Here is an 18,242-nt window from a genome sequence, read left to right as displayed (position 1 = left end):
TACATTCAGTTCAGTTCAGTTGCTCAGTCATGTCTGATTTTTTTCGACCCCATGAATCGCAGCACGCAGGCCTCCCTGTCCATCACCAACTCCTGGAGTTCACTCAGACTCACGTCCATCGAGTCAGTGGTGCCATCCAGCCATCTCATCCTCGGTCGTCCCCTTCTCCTCCTGCCCCCAATCCCTCCCAGCATCAGGGTCTTTTCCAATGAGTCAACTCTTCGCATGAGGTGGCCAAAGTACTGGAGTTTCAGCCTCAGCATCAGTCCTTCCAATGAACACTGCCGGGGTACAGCCCCGGTGGATCCAGGGAATTCGAAGCGGGGACGGCGTTGGCGAGGAAAGACTCATTTATTTATTAATATAAGATTAGATCAGGAAGAAATAGTGTAGTAGGAAAATTTAGTGGAGAAAAGAGGCTGATTAGCTTGGCTTACGTGGAAAACCAATAAAGTTCCGGACAAGGAACTTGCACCGTCTATGTTAGGCCGCTGGCGCCCGTTTGAATATCGGAGAGTGCCCCGCCTTGGGCTCTCTCTCTTAATGGATCTTAGAAGCCGGGACAAGTAAGTAGACACAGTGAGCCTCCACGTTCCAAGGGATCAGCCTGAAAAGGAGAGGGAGGGAGCAAGAAATCGACATGGGGGAGGCCAGGCTTGTGCAAAAACCCCCTCCAACTTTATTATTTAAAAGGTGTTTATATACCCTAAATTGAACGTAATGGAAGATACAGAGTTACTCAGGGGCAGCAGTCCTGACCCTTTCTGTATATCTTTTTTGTATACAAAAGGTCTCAGGTGATTTACATTATCTTCTGGCCAGGAGGCTTGTAACACTTTTTTGGCTCTCTTTCTTAAAGAATGTTAATCTCGTTTCCCCTCAAGTGTTTTTCTTTAATCTGCATCTCCTTAAAGCACTTAAGTTACATCTCTATAGAACAAAGGCACAGTGGGTTATAACAAAGAAGGTACTTAACTCAAAGATCTAATGTTGCTGATACCAGGTCTACTACTTGTTTTTCTATATACCAACTATATCTAAAAATAAAGGATATGAAAATTTGGCTGCAAGTATTGGCTCAACAAATGAAACTTTTAATCATTCCTATTCTAATGATTTTGACTCCTCGGAAGCCCCTACATTCCTAGGATGTTTTAAGCTTCCTGTGCCTCCTGCGGTCAGGAGGCCTCAAACAATCACATGCGCAGCTGTACGAGTCCTGCAGGCAGGCTAGAAAGCCATCAGAGGGGTTTTTGGGTTCAAACACTCTTTCAAATGCAGAAGACTAAAGCCCTGAATTGACTTTTTCCAGAGAATGTCAGAAGAGTGGAAAAGCAGGCAGATTCTTATTTTGGGGGGTACATGCTCAGGAAATGCCAGGGGGAAAACCTGAGATCTGACTCGACCCTGCCCATCAGATCTCTGCCTCATGACTTTGTCACGGGTGGAATTCCTCACGCTGGCTTCCAGCAGAACGCCCAGGACTTCTCCTTTAGAATGGACTGGTAGGATCTCCTTGCAGTCCAAGGGACTATCAAGAGTCTTCTCCAACACCACAGTTCAAAAGCATCAATTCTTCGGTGCTCACCTTTCTTCACAGTCCAACTCTCACATCCATACATGACCACTGGAAAAACCATAGCCTTGACTAGACGGACCTTTGTTGGCAAAATAATGTCTCTGCTTTTGAATATGCTATCTATGTTGGTCATAACTTTCCTTCCAAGGAATAAGCATCTTTTAATTTCATGGCTGCAGTCACCATCTGCAGTGACTTTGGAGCCCAAAAAAACAGTCTGCCACTGTTTCCACTGTTTCCCCATCTATTTCCCATGAAGTGATGGGACCAGATGGCATGATCTTCGTTTTCTGAACTTTGAGCTTTAAGCCAACTTTTTCACTCTCCTCTTTCACTTTCTTCAAGAGGCTTTTTAGTTCCTCTTCACTTTCGGCCATAAGTGTGGTGTCACCTGCATATCTGAGGTTATTGATATTTCTCCCAGCAGTCTTGATTCCAGCTTGTGCTGCTTCCAGCCCGGCGTTTCTCATGATGTACTCTGCATAGAAGTTAAATAAGCAGGGTGACAATATACAGCCTTGATGTACTCCTTTTGTTATGCCCAAGGTCCCAATCCCCAGAACTGAGAGAACAAGACATCCACAGCAATGCAAACGCAAAAAGGGAATTTTATTGCTAGCTCGAGCCAGGAACCAAGTTTCATCCAATGCAGTGGAGTGGAACAAGGGCCCCGAGCCCTGAATTACAGCAGTGTTTATAGGGTGAAGACAGAGACAGGGCGTTGGCAGGGGCGGATTGGTTGCAAGGGCTCCTTAGCATCTGCTAATTGGCTAGATTTTCACGCGCGGGCTTTCTCGGGGCGGAGGGGGGGTTTCGTCCGTGTCCTGATAAGCTTGAACCAGGCTACAGGGAGTATACTGATGGGTCGAGTCCTGGCGCCTGCAGAGGATGATCTCAGCTCCTCCTTGGCAATATCTCAGCCCCTCTGTAAAGGAGACTTAGGCCTACCTTGGCCCCCTGAAGCCTGTCATGGCGCCTGTTTGGTCCTAACACTTTTCCTATTTGGAACCAGTCTGTTGTTCCATGTCTAGTTCTAACTGTTGCTTCCTGACCTGCATACAGGTTTCTCAAGAGGCAGGTCAGGTGATCTGGTATTCCCATCTCTTTCAGAATTTTCCACAGTTTATTGTGATCCACACAGTCAAAGACTTTGACATAGTCAATTAACAATTTATATCAGGGGTCATATAGCATGTAATATTTTAAAAGTTAGATAAACCTTAATAATTTCCCAATTAAAATGGCTTTTTTATTCCCCAAAGTAGTAAACCATATACCAAAAAAAGGAAAGAAAAAAAAGAACTTGTCTTCAATTGTGAAGATGATAAATATTTTTGAAAAGAGAATTTACCACAAGAATATGTCTCATCCCCACCCCCCAAAAAATTCTGAACTTTACACAAAATTCACATTTTATTTACACTGAAATAAACTATACAAAATTTATTTTCTTCACCAAAAATAACAGCATTGTTTTCATAGTATTCCTAGATTAAGCCACCAAACACTTTTGCAGGTTTTCTAGATTTTGCTTGTAAATCAGGATGAGGCAGAAGAAAACAGACAAATCAGCCGTAGTAGAGTTTTTGTAAACATCTGTGTTTTCTCATATCCTTAGTTCTGAGAATACATTTCTAAATGTCAAATTGTTGTATCAGAGGTTATCACAGTTTTTAAGGATTTTGATCAGTATTTTTCCTGAAATGCCCATCTAGACATGTTGTATCTTACATTTCCAGTAGAAATGAACCTGGTATTCTTACTTTTGGATATAACCATTTACCTTCCATATTTTTAGACATTTATTACAATCCCATTTTTTGTGATTATAAACAGTGTTACGATGAACATTCTCAGGCATCATATCTGTGCCTACTATGAAAGCATATCTGTCATATAAAGTGAGATTCCTGGGTCAGGCATTTAAAATTTGCCATTAGAGATTGCTCTACACATGGCCTCACCAGTCAATCTTTGGATATCAAAAAAAAAAATTTTATTACGTGGAAAATCCCTAGAATTCTTTTTCAGCATGTAATTAGTGACCCTCATATATATATAAAGATGAGGAACCGCTGGAGATTTTTTCATGTTTACAGATGTGGAGACCAAGGTGTAGAGAGTCAGATAGTAAGTGACTAAACTGGATTTGAATTATTTAGACTTGAAACTTGTGGCCTTCCCACTGCATTATACTCCTTTCCTATGTTTCTCTCAAAATAATCTTGTCAAAGTGCTATGAGCAACCAGTTTTGCTAAATTTTCCTTTGATCACAGCGTTCCAAGGCCCAAGATGAGTATCATATGACTTAATTTCTTTGAATGGACCTTTGTTTCCTGTGGCCTGTATGCAAAAATTTTGTTGAAATATAAAAATTGATTTTATTTACTTTAGAACGTTCTAGTATTCAAATTAAAATGTTGACCTGTGTTCATAGTTTTTAAAAAAAAGGTATAGACTGGTTACTACAGTTGCATATGTCTCGTGTGTCCTTCCAAAAATTCTTTAGTTCTGGAAGTTCTCTGGTGGTACAGTAGTCAGGACTCCGAGCTTTTACTGCCAAGGGCCTGAGTTCAATCTCTGGTTGGGAAAGATCCCGTAAGTCTCACAGCCAAAAATAAATAAAGGCTTAAAATTTCTTTCATGCATAGATAAGCACATATTAATAGATTGAGTTTGTCTAGCTTTCTTTTTTGTAAAAAATATACAGCTGTGTGACTTCTATCAAATACTCTTGAAATGCCAGCATTATTCATTATAGCCCAGAAGTGAAAACTAGCTAAGATGTTGAATGAATAAGCAAAATGTGGTATATTCATACAACGGAACATTATTGGGCCATAGAAAGAAGTGGAATAGCGGTGTATACTACAGCATGAATGAACCTTGGGAAACATGCTGACTGAAAGAAGTCAAATACAAAAAGGCCACCACATATTGTATGACTCCATTATTATGAAATGCCCATAACAGACAAATCTATAGAAACAGAAAGTAAGATTGTTGGTTCCCAGGGCTGGGGAAAGTAGAATGGGGAATAACTGCTAATGGGGATAAGGTTTCTTTTGGGGCTGATGAAATCTGGAATTAAATAGTGGTGATGATTGCATAAAACCTGTGGAATATACTAAAGTGAAGTGAAGTCGCTCAGTCGTGTCCGACTCTTCGTGACCCCATGGACTGCAGCCTACCAGGCTCCTCCGTCCATGGGATTTTCCAGGCAAGAGAACTGGAGTGGGGTGCCACACCTTTAAACAGCCTTCAAATTGTACACTTCAAATGGGTGATATAATATGTATGGTATGTGAATTACATCTCAGTAAGGCTTTTTTCTTTTCTAAGAAAATATTAGGAATAAAATTGCAGAAGATGTTTTACTATTGTTTTTGCCATTCTTCAGAATCCATCACTCAGCATTCAGAAATTATTCCTATAGTTCTGGCTGATCGTATGTATGCATTGGAAAGGAACATTATGAAATGAAATGACCTGCTTAATTCTGAGCTGTGAATGATGTGAATTTAATGTTATAAATTTTTTTACTGTAATTACGATTTTCAATTCCCGTTTGGTCCATTTCAACCCCATTTAGCCCTCTTATCTCTGGGGTTTAAGGCTATGTAAATAAACTTGATGAAAAAAATCAAGACCTTCAGATTTGTAAAATAAACAGAATGTGTTTTGAGAGAAGCAGTTGGATGTTCTATTATTTAATCTGTTTAAGGCTGTGGTACCTAACTGAGAGCAGACCTACAGGTAGAGAATTGGTTGGATGATTCTTTTAAAGGCTTTTTTAAGCCTCAAGATTCTGACTGACTTTTTCATTTTCTGGAAATAGAGCTTTGGAAGACGTTTGAATTGTCAGCATTTCTTTTAGGAAAGAATAAGAATGCAGGAATCATTAAAAACAATTCATTTGTTTGAATTGGAATTATTGTATTAGAATGAATTTATAGAATTCATTAAATAAGTATTTACTCTGGGTGACTTGCCATATGCTGGTTTTGCTTTCAGTTGAATTGAATTGTAAACCTAGTCTAGGCTTAGAAACCTTCTTTATTTGCACTTTATTTTTGGAAAGGTCCTAACGATTCACCAAAATTCAAACATGACCCTGACATCAGAGAATATTTGCAGAAAATGCTTGTGTTAACATTCTTTATAGTAGCAGAATATGTATAGATTTCATGGAAACAAGGCCTGTCTTTTGAGATTTTCTAATGCTAGTTGATTCCACATAAATGCAAAAAATTTTCCATCCTTCCCTTCCTATATTTAGATGAGATGTTGAGGCACTGATTTTATCTTAAGAATTTTTAGTTTCAGATAAATAACAGATAATTTATTTTCTTTTACCCTAGCAGTTAAAATAGTGAATAAAAAATATTTTTTTATTTAGTCAATATTTTTCAACCATAAATTGTGAAGGAAGAGATGGATGGGGAAGCTATAGGTTAAAAGAGATTAAAGATGTCCATCAGTTGGACTTTATGAACCCTTTTGTAACCTAACTCAAACAAAAAAAATATAATTGTCAATTTGAATTTTAACTGGATATTTAATATCAAAGAATTGTTTTGTTTATTTGTGGCTGCACTGCACAGCATATGGGGTCTTAGTTCCCAGACCAGGGATCCAGCCTGTGCACCCTTCTGTGGAAGTGTAGAGTCCTAACCACTGGACTGCCAGGAAAGCTCCTAAGAATTATGTATTTAGCTTTATTGAGTATAATTGACAAATAAAATTATAAGATACTTAATGTGTACATTGTGAGGATTTGATATATGTATGTGTTGTGAAAGGATTCTCACTGTTGGTTAATATATCCATCACCCTACATATTTATCATTTAGGGGGCTGGGATAGGAATAGTGAGAATGTTTAAGTTCTCTCTGCAAACTTTAATTATATCTTGTGTTATCCACTATAGTCACAGAATTATAATATTTTTTAGGAGTGATAATGATGTTATATTTCCTCTTTTTTAGGATCTTTATTTTTTAGAGATATATATTGAAATATTTATAGATGATATGATCTGATACTTGTTTCAGCATAATATGGGAGCTGGTAAGGGGGGTGCGAGGTACAGATGAAAGAAGGTTGGCCTTAAGTTGATAATTATTGAAGCTAGTATAGGTACATGGAGGTTTATTTTAGTGTTCTATTTTTATATATATTTGAACATTTTCATAATAAAATATTTAAGTTGAAATACATATATATATAGAGAAGGACTCATATAGTTAGCATAGACAGAACATGAAATTTTTTTGTCTGTCAGCTTCTATAATTACTTGTCTGCTGGCCCAGTAACTATGTGAGAGTCTAGTCCACTGATGGTCTCTCAGTGACCAAGGGAGAACAAGTCACTGTTGGCCCGTTAATAGCCAGCCGCCTATATACCCACTTCGGTGGTCTCGCTTTATAGCTACCTAGTAACACCATTTGTCACATGTAACTTAAAACTTCAGAGGAGTCCATCCCATTCTAGTGAAAAGAGTGCAGTATTTTGCTTGAATCTTTGATTTAGGCATACTGGCTCTCTGAAGTAGAATTTAGAGTAGTCTTTGTAAATCAGGAAACTTAGCGTTAATGATTTTTTAGCCAAACTTAGCAAATGGAGGCTTCCCAGGTGGAGTTAGCGGTAAAGAATCCACCTGCCAATGCAGGAGACTCAAGAGACAAGGGTTTGATCCCTGGGTTGGAAAGACCCCTTGGAATAAGAAATGGCAACCTGCGCCAGGATTCTTGCCTGGGAAGTCCTATGGACGGAGGAGCCTGGTGGGCTACAGTCCTGCTGCTGCTGCTTGTCACTTCAGTCATGTCCGACTCTGTGTGACCCCATAGACGGTGTGTGACCCCATAGACGGCAGCCCACCAGGCTCCTCCAGGCAAGAACACTGGAGTGGGTTGCCATTTCCTTCTCCAATGCATGAAAGTGAAAAGTGAAAGTGGAGTCGCTTAGTCATGCCTGACTCTTAGCGACCCCATGGACTGCAGTCTACCAGGTTTCTGCGTCCATGGGATTTTCCAGTCAAGAGTACTGGAGTGGGTTGCCATTGCCTTCTCCAGGGCTTCAGTCCAAGGAGCCGCAGAGTTGGACATGCGGCTGAGCAACTGAGAACATCCAGCAAATAGAGGACTTAAAAGCATTTCCAAAGTTACTTTTACCACATGGGAAAAAGAATTTAAAATACTTTAGTTTTCAAATATTTATGATATTGTTACTATTTATTCATGAAAGAACCTTCTGAAGCCATATTTATTGGTTTTGGCAGGTGTTTTCTTTCTAAGTTCTGATGACATAAAGAAGTCTCTGTTTCCATACCTGTACATCCTGTACAAGACAATGGATATTTAGAGAATCTGTTGCATTTCTGAGATTTGGCTCACTAGGAAGCTGAATTAATGTTTGTTGATGAATATTCCTCTTAAAAAGTTTAAGGTAGATTAACAACAAATCACATTCCAATAAAATAGGTTTTATGTAGTAAAAATATGGAGAAAGAATTTATATGTTACTTGGTCTTACTGATTTGGTATGGGGAAGTTCTGTGTGGTCACTTAAATCATCAAAGTGATAGCCATGTAAAAGTCTTACCGTGTGTGTTAAGACATGCCTTGTTAAGATACATGGGCTTCCCTGGTGGCTCAGTGGTAGAGAGCCTGCCTGCCAGTGCAGGAGACACAGGTTTGATCCCTGGGTCAGGAAGATGTCCTGGAGAAGGAAATGGCAACCCACTCCAGTGTTCTTGCCTGGGAAATTGCATGACAGAGGAGCCTGCCAGGCTACAGTCCATGGGATTGCAAAAGAGTTAGACACAATTTAGCAATTGAATAGCAACAAGTTAAGATTCATGAGGGAGATTTTAGTGAACTTCTGTATCTGTGTATTTTTTTGTTAATTGTAGCTTTGGGTAAAGCTTAAATATTTGGTAAGCTTGATGACATTAAACCTGAGGTGAGTGAGTCTTAGATATCTTAATACATGGGCACACCATTTCTTAGCTAAGACCATTGTGTTGCTTATAAATTGTGGCTTACAGTGTTTTCTTTTTTTCTTCTTCCTTTTACCCTTTAGCTGGCAATTCTTTGGTCCAACAAGGTGGACAGCCGCTCATCCTAACCCAGAATCCAGCCCCAGGTCTTGGTACAATGGTTACTCAACCAGTATTGAGGCCTGTGCAGGTCATGCAGAATGCCAACCATGTGACTAGTTCCCCGGTAGCCTCACAGCCAATATTTATCACTACACAGGTAAGTAGAACTCTGAATTCTGGGACCTGGTAGAATTCTGGAACTGTGGGAACCTTTGAAGGCTCTGACTTGAGTCTCCAGCATAATTAGAAATGGTTCTAGGTTATGTCCATTGATCTGGCTTTCTCATTTATTAGTTTTTTAATTTGATGCTGACTTTAGTAGAAAGCCCAACATAGCGTACAGCTGGGTAATTTCCTCTTTATACCCCCAGAGGGCTATTAAGTAATTTGATTGAGGTCTAGGCAGGAGAGAGTGGGAAGCTTGCATGAGGAAGCCTTAACACTTGGTCCTCAAAAGTTCTCACCCTTTGCTTGGGCTATTTTTCTTGAAATGGGGTGAGTTAGTTGACTTACAGAAATATAGGTGCAAAATTGGTGAAGTGCAGGGAGATCTTTGAAAGAGAAGGAAGATGACTTATTTGATATAAATGTGAATTGGAGTTGAAAACCCAGTGCTGGTGTGGGATAAAAAGGCAGATGCTTTTTCCTGCCTTGTCTTACAAATTTCCCAGAGCGTATGGCCTTTTGAAGTAGACTTTGGGAACAGTTTCCTACAGTTGTTTATATGTTGAATCACTCCATTAGTGTCAGTTTTTTTCCCCCATTCCTAAGGGTCAGTATGTGAATGAGTTTTTTTAAACTGAGATTCTCCTAAGACAAGAACTAGGTTTTTATTTTAGTTCATATGCACCAAACCTCAGTCTCCAGTTTTAATATTTGTCACTCAGAAGTTTGCCAGAAGTCCAAAATTTTCTCCATCTCAGTCATTTAAAAGCTCTAATTCGAGAGAGAGAATCATTAGGTGAGAGTGTGGGAATTTTTTGGACATAGGTCTGAATACAGTCTCTGCTAGTGTTAGCTGATCTCCATGTTAAAGATCATTTTGCTTTTTAATGCAGGGATTTCCTGTAAGAAATGTCCGGCCTGTACAAAATGCAATGAATCAGGTTGGGATTGTGTTGAACGTACAGCAAGGCCAAACGGTTAGACCAATTACACTAGTCCCAGGTAAGGAAAAATGTCTACCCATTTGGAATAAACCAGCATCCAAAAGACTTGCTTTTGTTGTTTCTAAGTGTGGAAGGTCATTTAAAAAGTATACTTTCTGAAACTATAAAAATCATATTGATTTAAGCCCCATTTTTTTAAAAACTTCCTAACCTTTGGCCAGGGTGGTAATTTTATTTTTCTTTTTAACTTTTTACCACCTTTCATAAGGTAGTAAAACAGGGTTTTTATAGTTATTTTTCTGTTTCTGCTGTTTTATTCAGCTATTGTTTGTTATCCTGAAGGACTGTTATTAATGCAAACTCCCAAATTCTATATTCCTAATAAGTCTATTTATTTACATGGTGGACTTATAAACTTATTTTGCTTGCATTTTACAGCATACATTTGGAATATTAGTTAAATAAATGGCATATTCTTTGAGGATGAATATTGCCAATGACTAGTGGTTGGTTTTTTTTTTTTTTTTTTAAGAAATTAAATTGAAAGGTAATTCTTTAAAATCTTGTAATTTTGCCCCCAGTTCTATATTCAGTGTTTACTACATTTTGGGACAAAAAATACTATATTATTTTAGTTGTGGTAAAGGTAGCTTGTCTTCCTAAGTTTTTGTCATTGTTCTCAGAGCCCATTGGGATTTTGGCCTTCAGGTCTGAGCTTATCCTATCTAGTTCTGATATTTCTTAAATATTTGTAAGTGAATTGTCTATAGTTGATCCAGGAGACTCACCTTTGGGACATCCTAGTAGAATGGCACACACAGTCTGTCTTCTATGTGAGTTTGTAGAAGAGAATGAAAGACTCTGTTTAGTATTCTGAGAAAGGAGGATTACTTTTTTCAGAACCAGCTCTGCCTCTTGGCCTGTGTATACCCATACTGCTTCCCACTCTATACCCATTATTCTCTTCCAATACCAAGGTGAAGCTATTCATGATTTACTCTTGGAATAGAAAGGGCAGCGTGCTAAGGTGTTTCGGGAGGAGCTGATGGAAATCTGCTTTCACTGTAATGTTTTTAGGGCTGATTACTGAGGCTAACTGCTTTCATCAGTTTGGGGAAATAATCTTTTCCTATTGCAGTATTTCCGGTAAACACAGAGGGAATGTGTTTTAGGAGAGCTCACTAACCAAGATTTGGTGCTTTTCTTTGTCTCTCTTTTGAAGCCCCAGGTACCCAGTTTGTTAAGCCGACAGTTGGCGTCCCACAAGTGTTCTCTCAGATGACCCCTGTGAGGCCAGGCTCCACGATGCCTGTGCGGCCCACCACCAACACCTTCACCACCGTCATCCCAGCCACTCTGACCATTCGAAGCACCGTCCCACAGTCCCAGTCCCAGTCGACCAAGTCCACTCCCAGCACTTCCACCACGCCCACAGCTACACAGCCGACCTCACTGGGGCACCTTGCTGTCCAGCCTCCAGGCCAATCCAGCCAGACTCAGAACCCCAAACTAGGTGAGGCTTGGGAAGAGGAGATGGCAGACCTGGGATGGGTGGCGGCTGGAGAACAGGTGATTATCACTTGGTCAACAAAGCTCCCTCCTTCCCCTCTCCACCTGCAGTGAGCATTGCCAGCTTTGTCACTGTGAAGCGACCTGGTGTTACAGGTGAAAATAGCAATGAAGTGGCCAAACTGGTGAATACCCTTAACACCATCCCTTCCCTGGGCCAGAGTCCTGGGCCAGTGGTGGTATCCAACAACAGCTCCGCACATGGCTCTCAAAGAACCAGCGGGCCTGAGTCTTCAATGAAAGGTACGATAATCAGAAAGACTCTGGGCAGCCAATCATTCAAAAACATTAGCATAACGTATTTATTGTATCAGAAGTCTATACTGTGAAATAGAGAAAATAGGGTATAGTTGCTATAGTCTGTTATCACAGAAACTTTAGTGTGGTAAAGGGGATTGCCACTTGTGAAAAGGGTAACTGCTGCTGCTGCTGCTAAGTCGCTTCAGTTGTGTCCGACTCTGTGTGACCCCATAGACGGCGGCCCACCAGGCTCCCCCGTCCCTGGGATTCTCCAGGCAAGAACACTGGAGTGGGTTGCTGCTTCCTTCTCCAGTGCGCACATGCACGCTAAGTTGCTTCAGTCGTGTCCGACTCTGGGCGATGCTATGGACAGCAGCCCACCAGCCTCCTCTGTCCACAGGATTCTCCGGGCAAGAACACTGGAGTGGGTTGCCATTTCCTTCCCCAGAAAAGTGTAACTAAGTCAGCCCAAAGGAATTTTCTGTTAATTGTGCTTTGGAGACTAATGAAATGGATTGAGTGATCAGAGATGAGTGGGATAATCAAAAAAGATAGTTCAGGGAAGAGGAAAAGTTGAGGTTTGGTAGAGAGGTTTTCAGGTGTAGAAGGATTATGAGCATAACCATTTTCAGTTTCAGTCCTAGAATAGGACTTGGCAAACCTTTTCTGTAAAGGACCAGATAGTAAATATTTTCAGCTTCATGTACAGTATGATTCTGTCACAACTGCTTGGTGCCATTTTGGTGCAAAAGTAGCCCTAGACATGACTATGTGCCACTAAAACTATTTATGGGCTCTGAATTTTGAATTTCACTTTATTTTTATGTGTCAGAAAATCTTACACTTCTTTTGCTTTTATTTGAACCCTTTAAAAATACGAAAACCTTTAACAAATGGTATTGAGAAAACTGGATATTCACATGCAAAAAAATGGAGTTGGGCCATTACCATATACCATATACAAAAACTAACTCAATGAATTAAATACCAAAATAAAAGACCGAAAACCATAAAACTCTTAGAAGAAAGCATAGGGGGAGAACTTCATAACATTGGATTTGCCAGTGATTTCTTGCATATGACACCAAAAGCATAGGCAACAAAAGAAAAAGTAGATAAATGAGACTACTTCAAAATTTTAAACTTCAGAGCATCAAGGATTAGGCTTACAGAGTGGGAAAGCAACTCACTTTTCATGGAAGAAAATATTTGTAAATCATACATCTGATAAGGGCTTAATATAGAGAATATATAAACTATTTCTACAGCTCAACCAACAACAAAAGAACAACCTAATTAAAAAATGAGCAAAGGAGCTGAATAGAGAATTCTCAAGGAAGATATACAAATGGCCATTAAGCACCAAAAAGATGCTAAACATCACTAATCATGAAAATGCAAACCAAAACTACAGAGAATACTGCTTCATACCGATTAATATAGCTCTTATCCAAAAAAAAGGGGGGGCAGAAAATAATAACTGTTGGTGAAGGATGTAAAGAAAGTGGAACCCCTGTGCATTGCTGATGGGGATGTAAAATGCAATGATGGTCCCTCAAAAAATGAGACATGAAATTACCACATGTTGTAGTAATTCCATTTTGGGGTATATACACCCAGGGAACCACACAGATACTTGTACTCCCGTGTTCACAGCAACGTTATTTACAAAAGCCTGTCGATAGAAGCATCTCAGATGTTCATCAACTGATAAATTGATAAACAAAATACGGTGTGTATATATACTGTGGTATATTCAGTCGCTCATTCATGTCCAGCATGCCAAGCTTCCCTATCCATCACCAACTCCCGAAGCTTGCTCAAACTCCTGTCCATTGAGTCGATGATGCCATCCAACCATCTCATCCTCTGTTGTCCCCTTCTCCCACCTTCAGTCTTTCCCAGCCTCAGGGTCTTTTCCAATGAATATTCAGGACTGATTTCCTTTAGGATGGACTGGTTGGATCTCCTTTCAGTCCAAGGGACTCTCAAGAGTCTTCTCCACACCACAGTTCAAAAGCATCAATACTTAAGTGGTATATTGTTCAGCCTTAAAAAGGAAAGAAATTCTGATACATGATATAATATGGATGAACCTTGAGGACATGCTAAATAAGCCAGTCACAAGAGGACACACTGTGAGGCCAGTTACTTGAGGCATCTGGAGCAGTCAAACTCACAGAAAGTAGAGCGATGGTTGCTAGAGTTCTAGGAGGAATGGACAGTGCGGGATTAACAGTGGGCATAGAGTTTCCGTTTTGAGGGATGAAAAGAGTGTTGGAGATTGCTTGCATGAAAATGTGAACATTCTTAACAACTGAACCAAACGTTTTTAAATGCTTAAGAGGAAATTTTATGTGAAGTATATTTCACCATGATTTATAACCAGAACAACAACATTGGGTTGGCCTAGAAGTTCATTCGGTTTTCTCCAACAACTTACAGAAAAACTTGTACAAACTTTTTGGCCAACCCACTAAAAGCCATTCTTAGTTCATTAGCCAAGCAGAAACTGGCAGCTGGCTGGATTTGGTGTCCGAGTTGTGGTTTGCTAACCCCTGGCCTAAAGTTAGAAGAATGGTAAAAGGAATGTGCCTCATAAGTGACCTCTCATGCTTGCTTACCAACCTTAATTATACCCCTTATGAAGTGTTCAATAACCTTTTTTTCTAAAAGGCTGATAGTCTTTTTCTAAGATCTTACTAATCTTACCGTGTTCTCACTTCTTCCAGTGACCTCGCCCATCCCAGTGTTTGACCTCCAGGATGGTGGACGGAAGATATGTCCACAGTGTAATGCTCACTTCCGTGTTACTGAAGCTTTGAGAGGTCACATGTGTGTAAGTGATGTCTCCTGTGATCGGAATCCAGCATAAATGGCTACCATTCACTATTTACTTCCTATAGTCTTGGGAGAGTGTAAGCAAGGGCTCTGAAATGACTTGGAAGCTTTTTAATGGGTTATACTCTTGGCCTGTTTTAGAATGAACTCAAAAATGTAATAGGAAACATTTAAAGTCCCTCAAATAGATCAGAGCATATGTGACCTTAATTCCTTAGTTGGTAGAGTTTGAACTGCACAGGAGGACGGGTTTGTTAGATAATCAGAACTTTTTGGCCTCAGTTCATTTTCTGTTTATTGTGTCATTAGATGAATCAGGAGCTGTTAAGCAATTACCAACTCAAGCCTTTCATTTTTTGGTGTTAGTCCAGATGCAAAGGTTGGGACTTCTTCCTACCAGGGACCCCAGAACCAGCTTATACTAGTGAGTAGTTCAAGGATCTAAAACAGGAAGAAGTACAAAGTATGGTGTTTGGAGTGGCATATATCTATATATTAAGTACACACATACAGACACATGAAAAAGAGTGAGACCTGGACATTGTAGAAAACTGCAGGGTGGAAACTAGGTGAGAATACCTAGAACCAAACTGTTGGCAAGGAATGTTAGTGGACCTGAGGAGTGCATGCATCCCAGCCCAGGAGAACCAGGATGATCAGATATCTTCTTTCTTTATAGTACTGTTGCCCAGAAATGGTTGAATACCAGAAGAAAGGAAAATCTCTGGATTCAGAACCCAGTGTCCCATCAGCAGCAAAGCCCCCATCCCCTGAGAAAACAGCTCCTGTTGCTTCCACTCCCTCTTCGACACCTATTCCTGCTCTGTCACCACCTACCAAAGTACCAGAGCCAAATGAGAATGTGGGTGATGCCGTCCAGACCAAGCTCATTATGCTAGTAGACGACTTCTACTATGGCCGGGATGGTGGCACAGTAGCCCAGCTCACAAACTTCCCTAAGGTCGCCACATCTTTCCGATGCCCACATTGTACCAAAAGGCTAAAAAACAACATTCGGTGAGTGTTGAAGAGCCTTGGAGCTCACCTTGGACAAGTGAAGGCTGAAAGCTGCTTACACGTTTCAGTTTTTCTGTTTGGAGAATGGCCCTGATTATAGCCTCTCTTGCTCAGGGTTATCAAATCAATAACTAATATTATAGGAGATATTGTGGTAATAAATAAAAGATAACTTTGGGTAGAGTGAGACCAGTGCATCTCCTTTCTCAGATAAGTTTTGGGAACCCTCTTAGTTTCTGGGCTGAGCAAAGGACTGTCCCAAAAGAGAGGAAGTTGGGTGGGAAGGTGGAGGGCGGGACATATGTACAGTCTTGTTCTGTGATTCCGCTGTTACATTTCCAAGGCTTCTGATTTTTGTGTTGTCTGTACTTTTCCTTTGTGCTGTGCTACAGATTTATGAACCATATGAAACATCATGTAGAACTTGATCAGCAGAATGGTGAGGTGGATGGTCATACTATCTGCCAGCACTGTTACCGCCAGTTTTCCACTCCTTTCCAGCTCCAGTGCCACTTGGAAAATGTTCATAGTCCCTATGAATCAACTAGTAAGTCTGGAAGTTCATAAACTATAGGGGTGTACTTTGTTCTTCACTCAGTGAATGGCACTAGCGGGGAGCCCTTTATATTTATTCATATGTGGGTAACAGTGTCAGGTAGGTTTTTGCATGTTTATAGTCAGTACTTCACTTACTCTGTTTTCTTACAAGCCTGGCTTCTATTCTGTTCAAGCTTGAGTTGAGGGGCAAATATTAGGGGCATTGGTCCACCGTGGAGAGGTATATTTTAAGGGTTTGCTACCTAGATTGTTTTATAGAAGGAGCAAGCATCTGTATTTGGATCTTCACTTTAGTTAGTAGTGTTGTAGTTTTTATGTAGGATAAAACAATATTATAAAGTACTTTACCATTAGGAGTTTCATGAAATATAAGATGAGTTGGAGTGTTCAGTTCAGTCGCTCAGTCTTGTCCGACTCTTTGCGACCCCATGAATTGCGGCACGCCAGGCCTCCCTGTCCATCACCAACTCCCAGAGTTCACCCAAACTCATGTCCATAGAGTCAGTGACGCCATCCAGCCATCTCATCCTCTGTCGTCCCCTTCTCCTCCTGCCCCCAATCCCTCCCAGCATCAGGGTCTTTTCCAATGAGTCGACTCTTCGCATGAGATGGCCAAAGTATTGGAGTTTCAGCTTTAACATCAGTCCTGCCAAAGAACACACAGGACTGATCTCCTTTAGAATGGACTGGTTGGATCTCCTTGCAGTCCAGGGGACTCTCAAGAGTCTTCGCCAACACCACAGTTCAAAAACATCAATTCCTCGGTGCTCAGCTTTCTTCACAGTCCAACTTTCACATCCATACATGACCACTGGAAAAACCATAGCCTTGACTAGACGGACCTTTGTTGGCTACATCTTAAAGATGAGAAACAGGCTGGATACAACCCCAGAAATATTTAGTCATTTACTAAAGAGTGTACATTTCTAATAAGGTGATGTGAGGATTTGAATCCAGTCTTCTAGAAATATTTCCTTTATCGTATGAGGGATTTCTAGTTTTGTTGAAGAGACAAGAGAACAAGACTATGTATTTGTTATAAATACAGACATTGGATGATATGAATGATAGGTAGAATAGTTGAGAGAAGGGAAAAGATCCTTGTGGCTGGATTTCACAGAATAGGTAATGTATAAACTTGGTCTTAAATACAAGAAGGATTTAGGTGGATGGAAAACAGTAGGAAAAGATTTTATGTGATGGGGAACAGCATGAGCAAACATGTAGAGAGAAAAATATGTATAATATAGATGCTTTTGCTGCAGATTAAAAATCTTAACTAAAAATGGATTAAACATTAAAGACATCTATTATTAGATCCTTTAACTGAGAAGACTTAAGGTGGAGTAAGCTTCAAGCCCAGAACTTAAGTCTTTACTTTTCAACAATTTTCTTGTCTCTGGCTTTCTAGCAGAAAAGCTTTGTTAATCTCAGAAATTCGTTCAAATGTAAGATTGTGCAGATGAAAAGAGGCCATGTCTTCCTGTGTCTTTCCTAGGTCTGTTCCTTGTAAGGCAGAATTGTTTTCTGTTTATATCTCTTTGGCTGTGATCATATTGTCAAGGGAAGTAGGATTGTCATGAGTGGCTCAGATGAGTGCTTATCAACAGAAAATATAATGAGCTGTGTATGTAATTTTAATTTTTTAGTAGTCATTTGAAATAAAAATATTTTGAGGTGAAATTAATTTTAATAGTATATTTTATTTAATTCAAAATAGCCAAGATAATCTTAGTATATAATCAAAAATTTTTAATTAATAAAAAATTTTAAATAATTCTTTTTTTTTTTTAATCTAGTGTATACACCAGAGCAAATAGTCTCAATTTGAGCTCATCCCATTTCATATGTCACTAGCTATGTGTATACTGGTGGTTCCTATAGAAGGCAGTGGAACTTTGGACTAACAGTTAGTGGGTGGAGTGGATAACGGTTTCAACCATCATAACACCACATGTAGCAGAGTAGCAACTTGGTCTAAGTTAGGTCCCATGTTCTTCACTGTCAGTGATGGAAAGTCCAAATTACTCATCTGAATCTCCCAGCGAAAACATCTGCTTTTATACAGATCTGGTGGTGTGTGTTAGTCCACTTACATATTGTACTATACATAACAAGATAAGTTCTTCCTAATGGGAAAAAACAAAGTGGGCAATGCAGAACCTCATCAGTCTTTTCCTTTTCGTTTACCACTGTTTTATCCTTGACTTTTAATTTTTTGAGTA

At 39.9% G+C, this 18,242-nt stretch overlaps 1 protein-coding gene across 8 annotated transcripts in view; it reads left to right on the top strand.

The window, feature by feature from the left end:
• Positions 1 to 18,242, top strand: part of POGZ (pogo transposable element with ZNF domain) — a 60,235-nt gene that overhangs the window by 29,834 nt on the left and 12,159 nt on the right. For 4 of the 8 annotated variants that reach the window (XM_013962417.2, XM_018046074.1, XM_018046077.1 and 1 more), the window contains 7 exons: positions 8,665 to 8,840; positions 9,742 to 9,850; positions 11,015 to 11,305; positions 11,386 to 11,604; positions 14,334 to 14,440; positions 15,122 to 15,459; positions 15,852 to 16,006. In XM_013962417.2, the coding sequence (XP_013817871.1) occupies positions 8,665 to 8,840; positions 9,742 to 9,850; positions 11,015 to 11,305; positions 11,386 to 11,604; positions 14,334 to 14,440; positions 15,122 to 15,459; positions 15,852 to 16,006 (1,395 nt within the window). The remainder of the gene's footprint in view (positions 1 to 8,664; positions 8,841 to 9,741; positions 9,851 to 11,014; positions 11,306 to 11,385; positions 11,605 to 14,333; positions 14,441 to 15,121; positions 15,460 to 15,851; positions 16,007 to 18,242) is intronic. The other 4 variants (XM_018046078.1, XM_018046075.1, XM_018046079.1 and 1 more) reach the window with 2 other exon arrangements.

Source organism: Capra hircus, chromosome 3 (genome assembly GCF_001704415.2).
Source record: "Capra hircus breed San Clemente chromosome 3, ASM170441v1, whole genome shotgun sequence".
Classification (NCBI taxonomy): Eukaryota; Metazoa; Chordata; class Mammalia; order Artiodactyla; family Bovidae; genus Capra; species Capra hircus.
The sequence above is the reverse complement of the archived record's forward strand: the minus strand, read 5'-3'. Positions and strand labels throughout refer to the sequence as shown.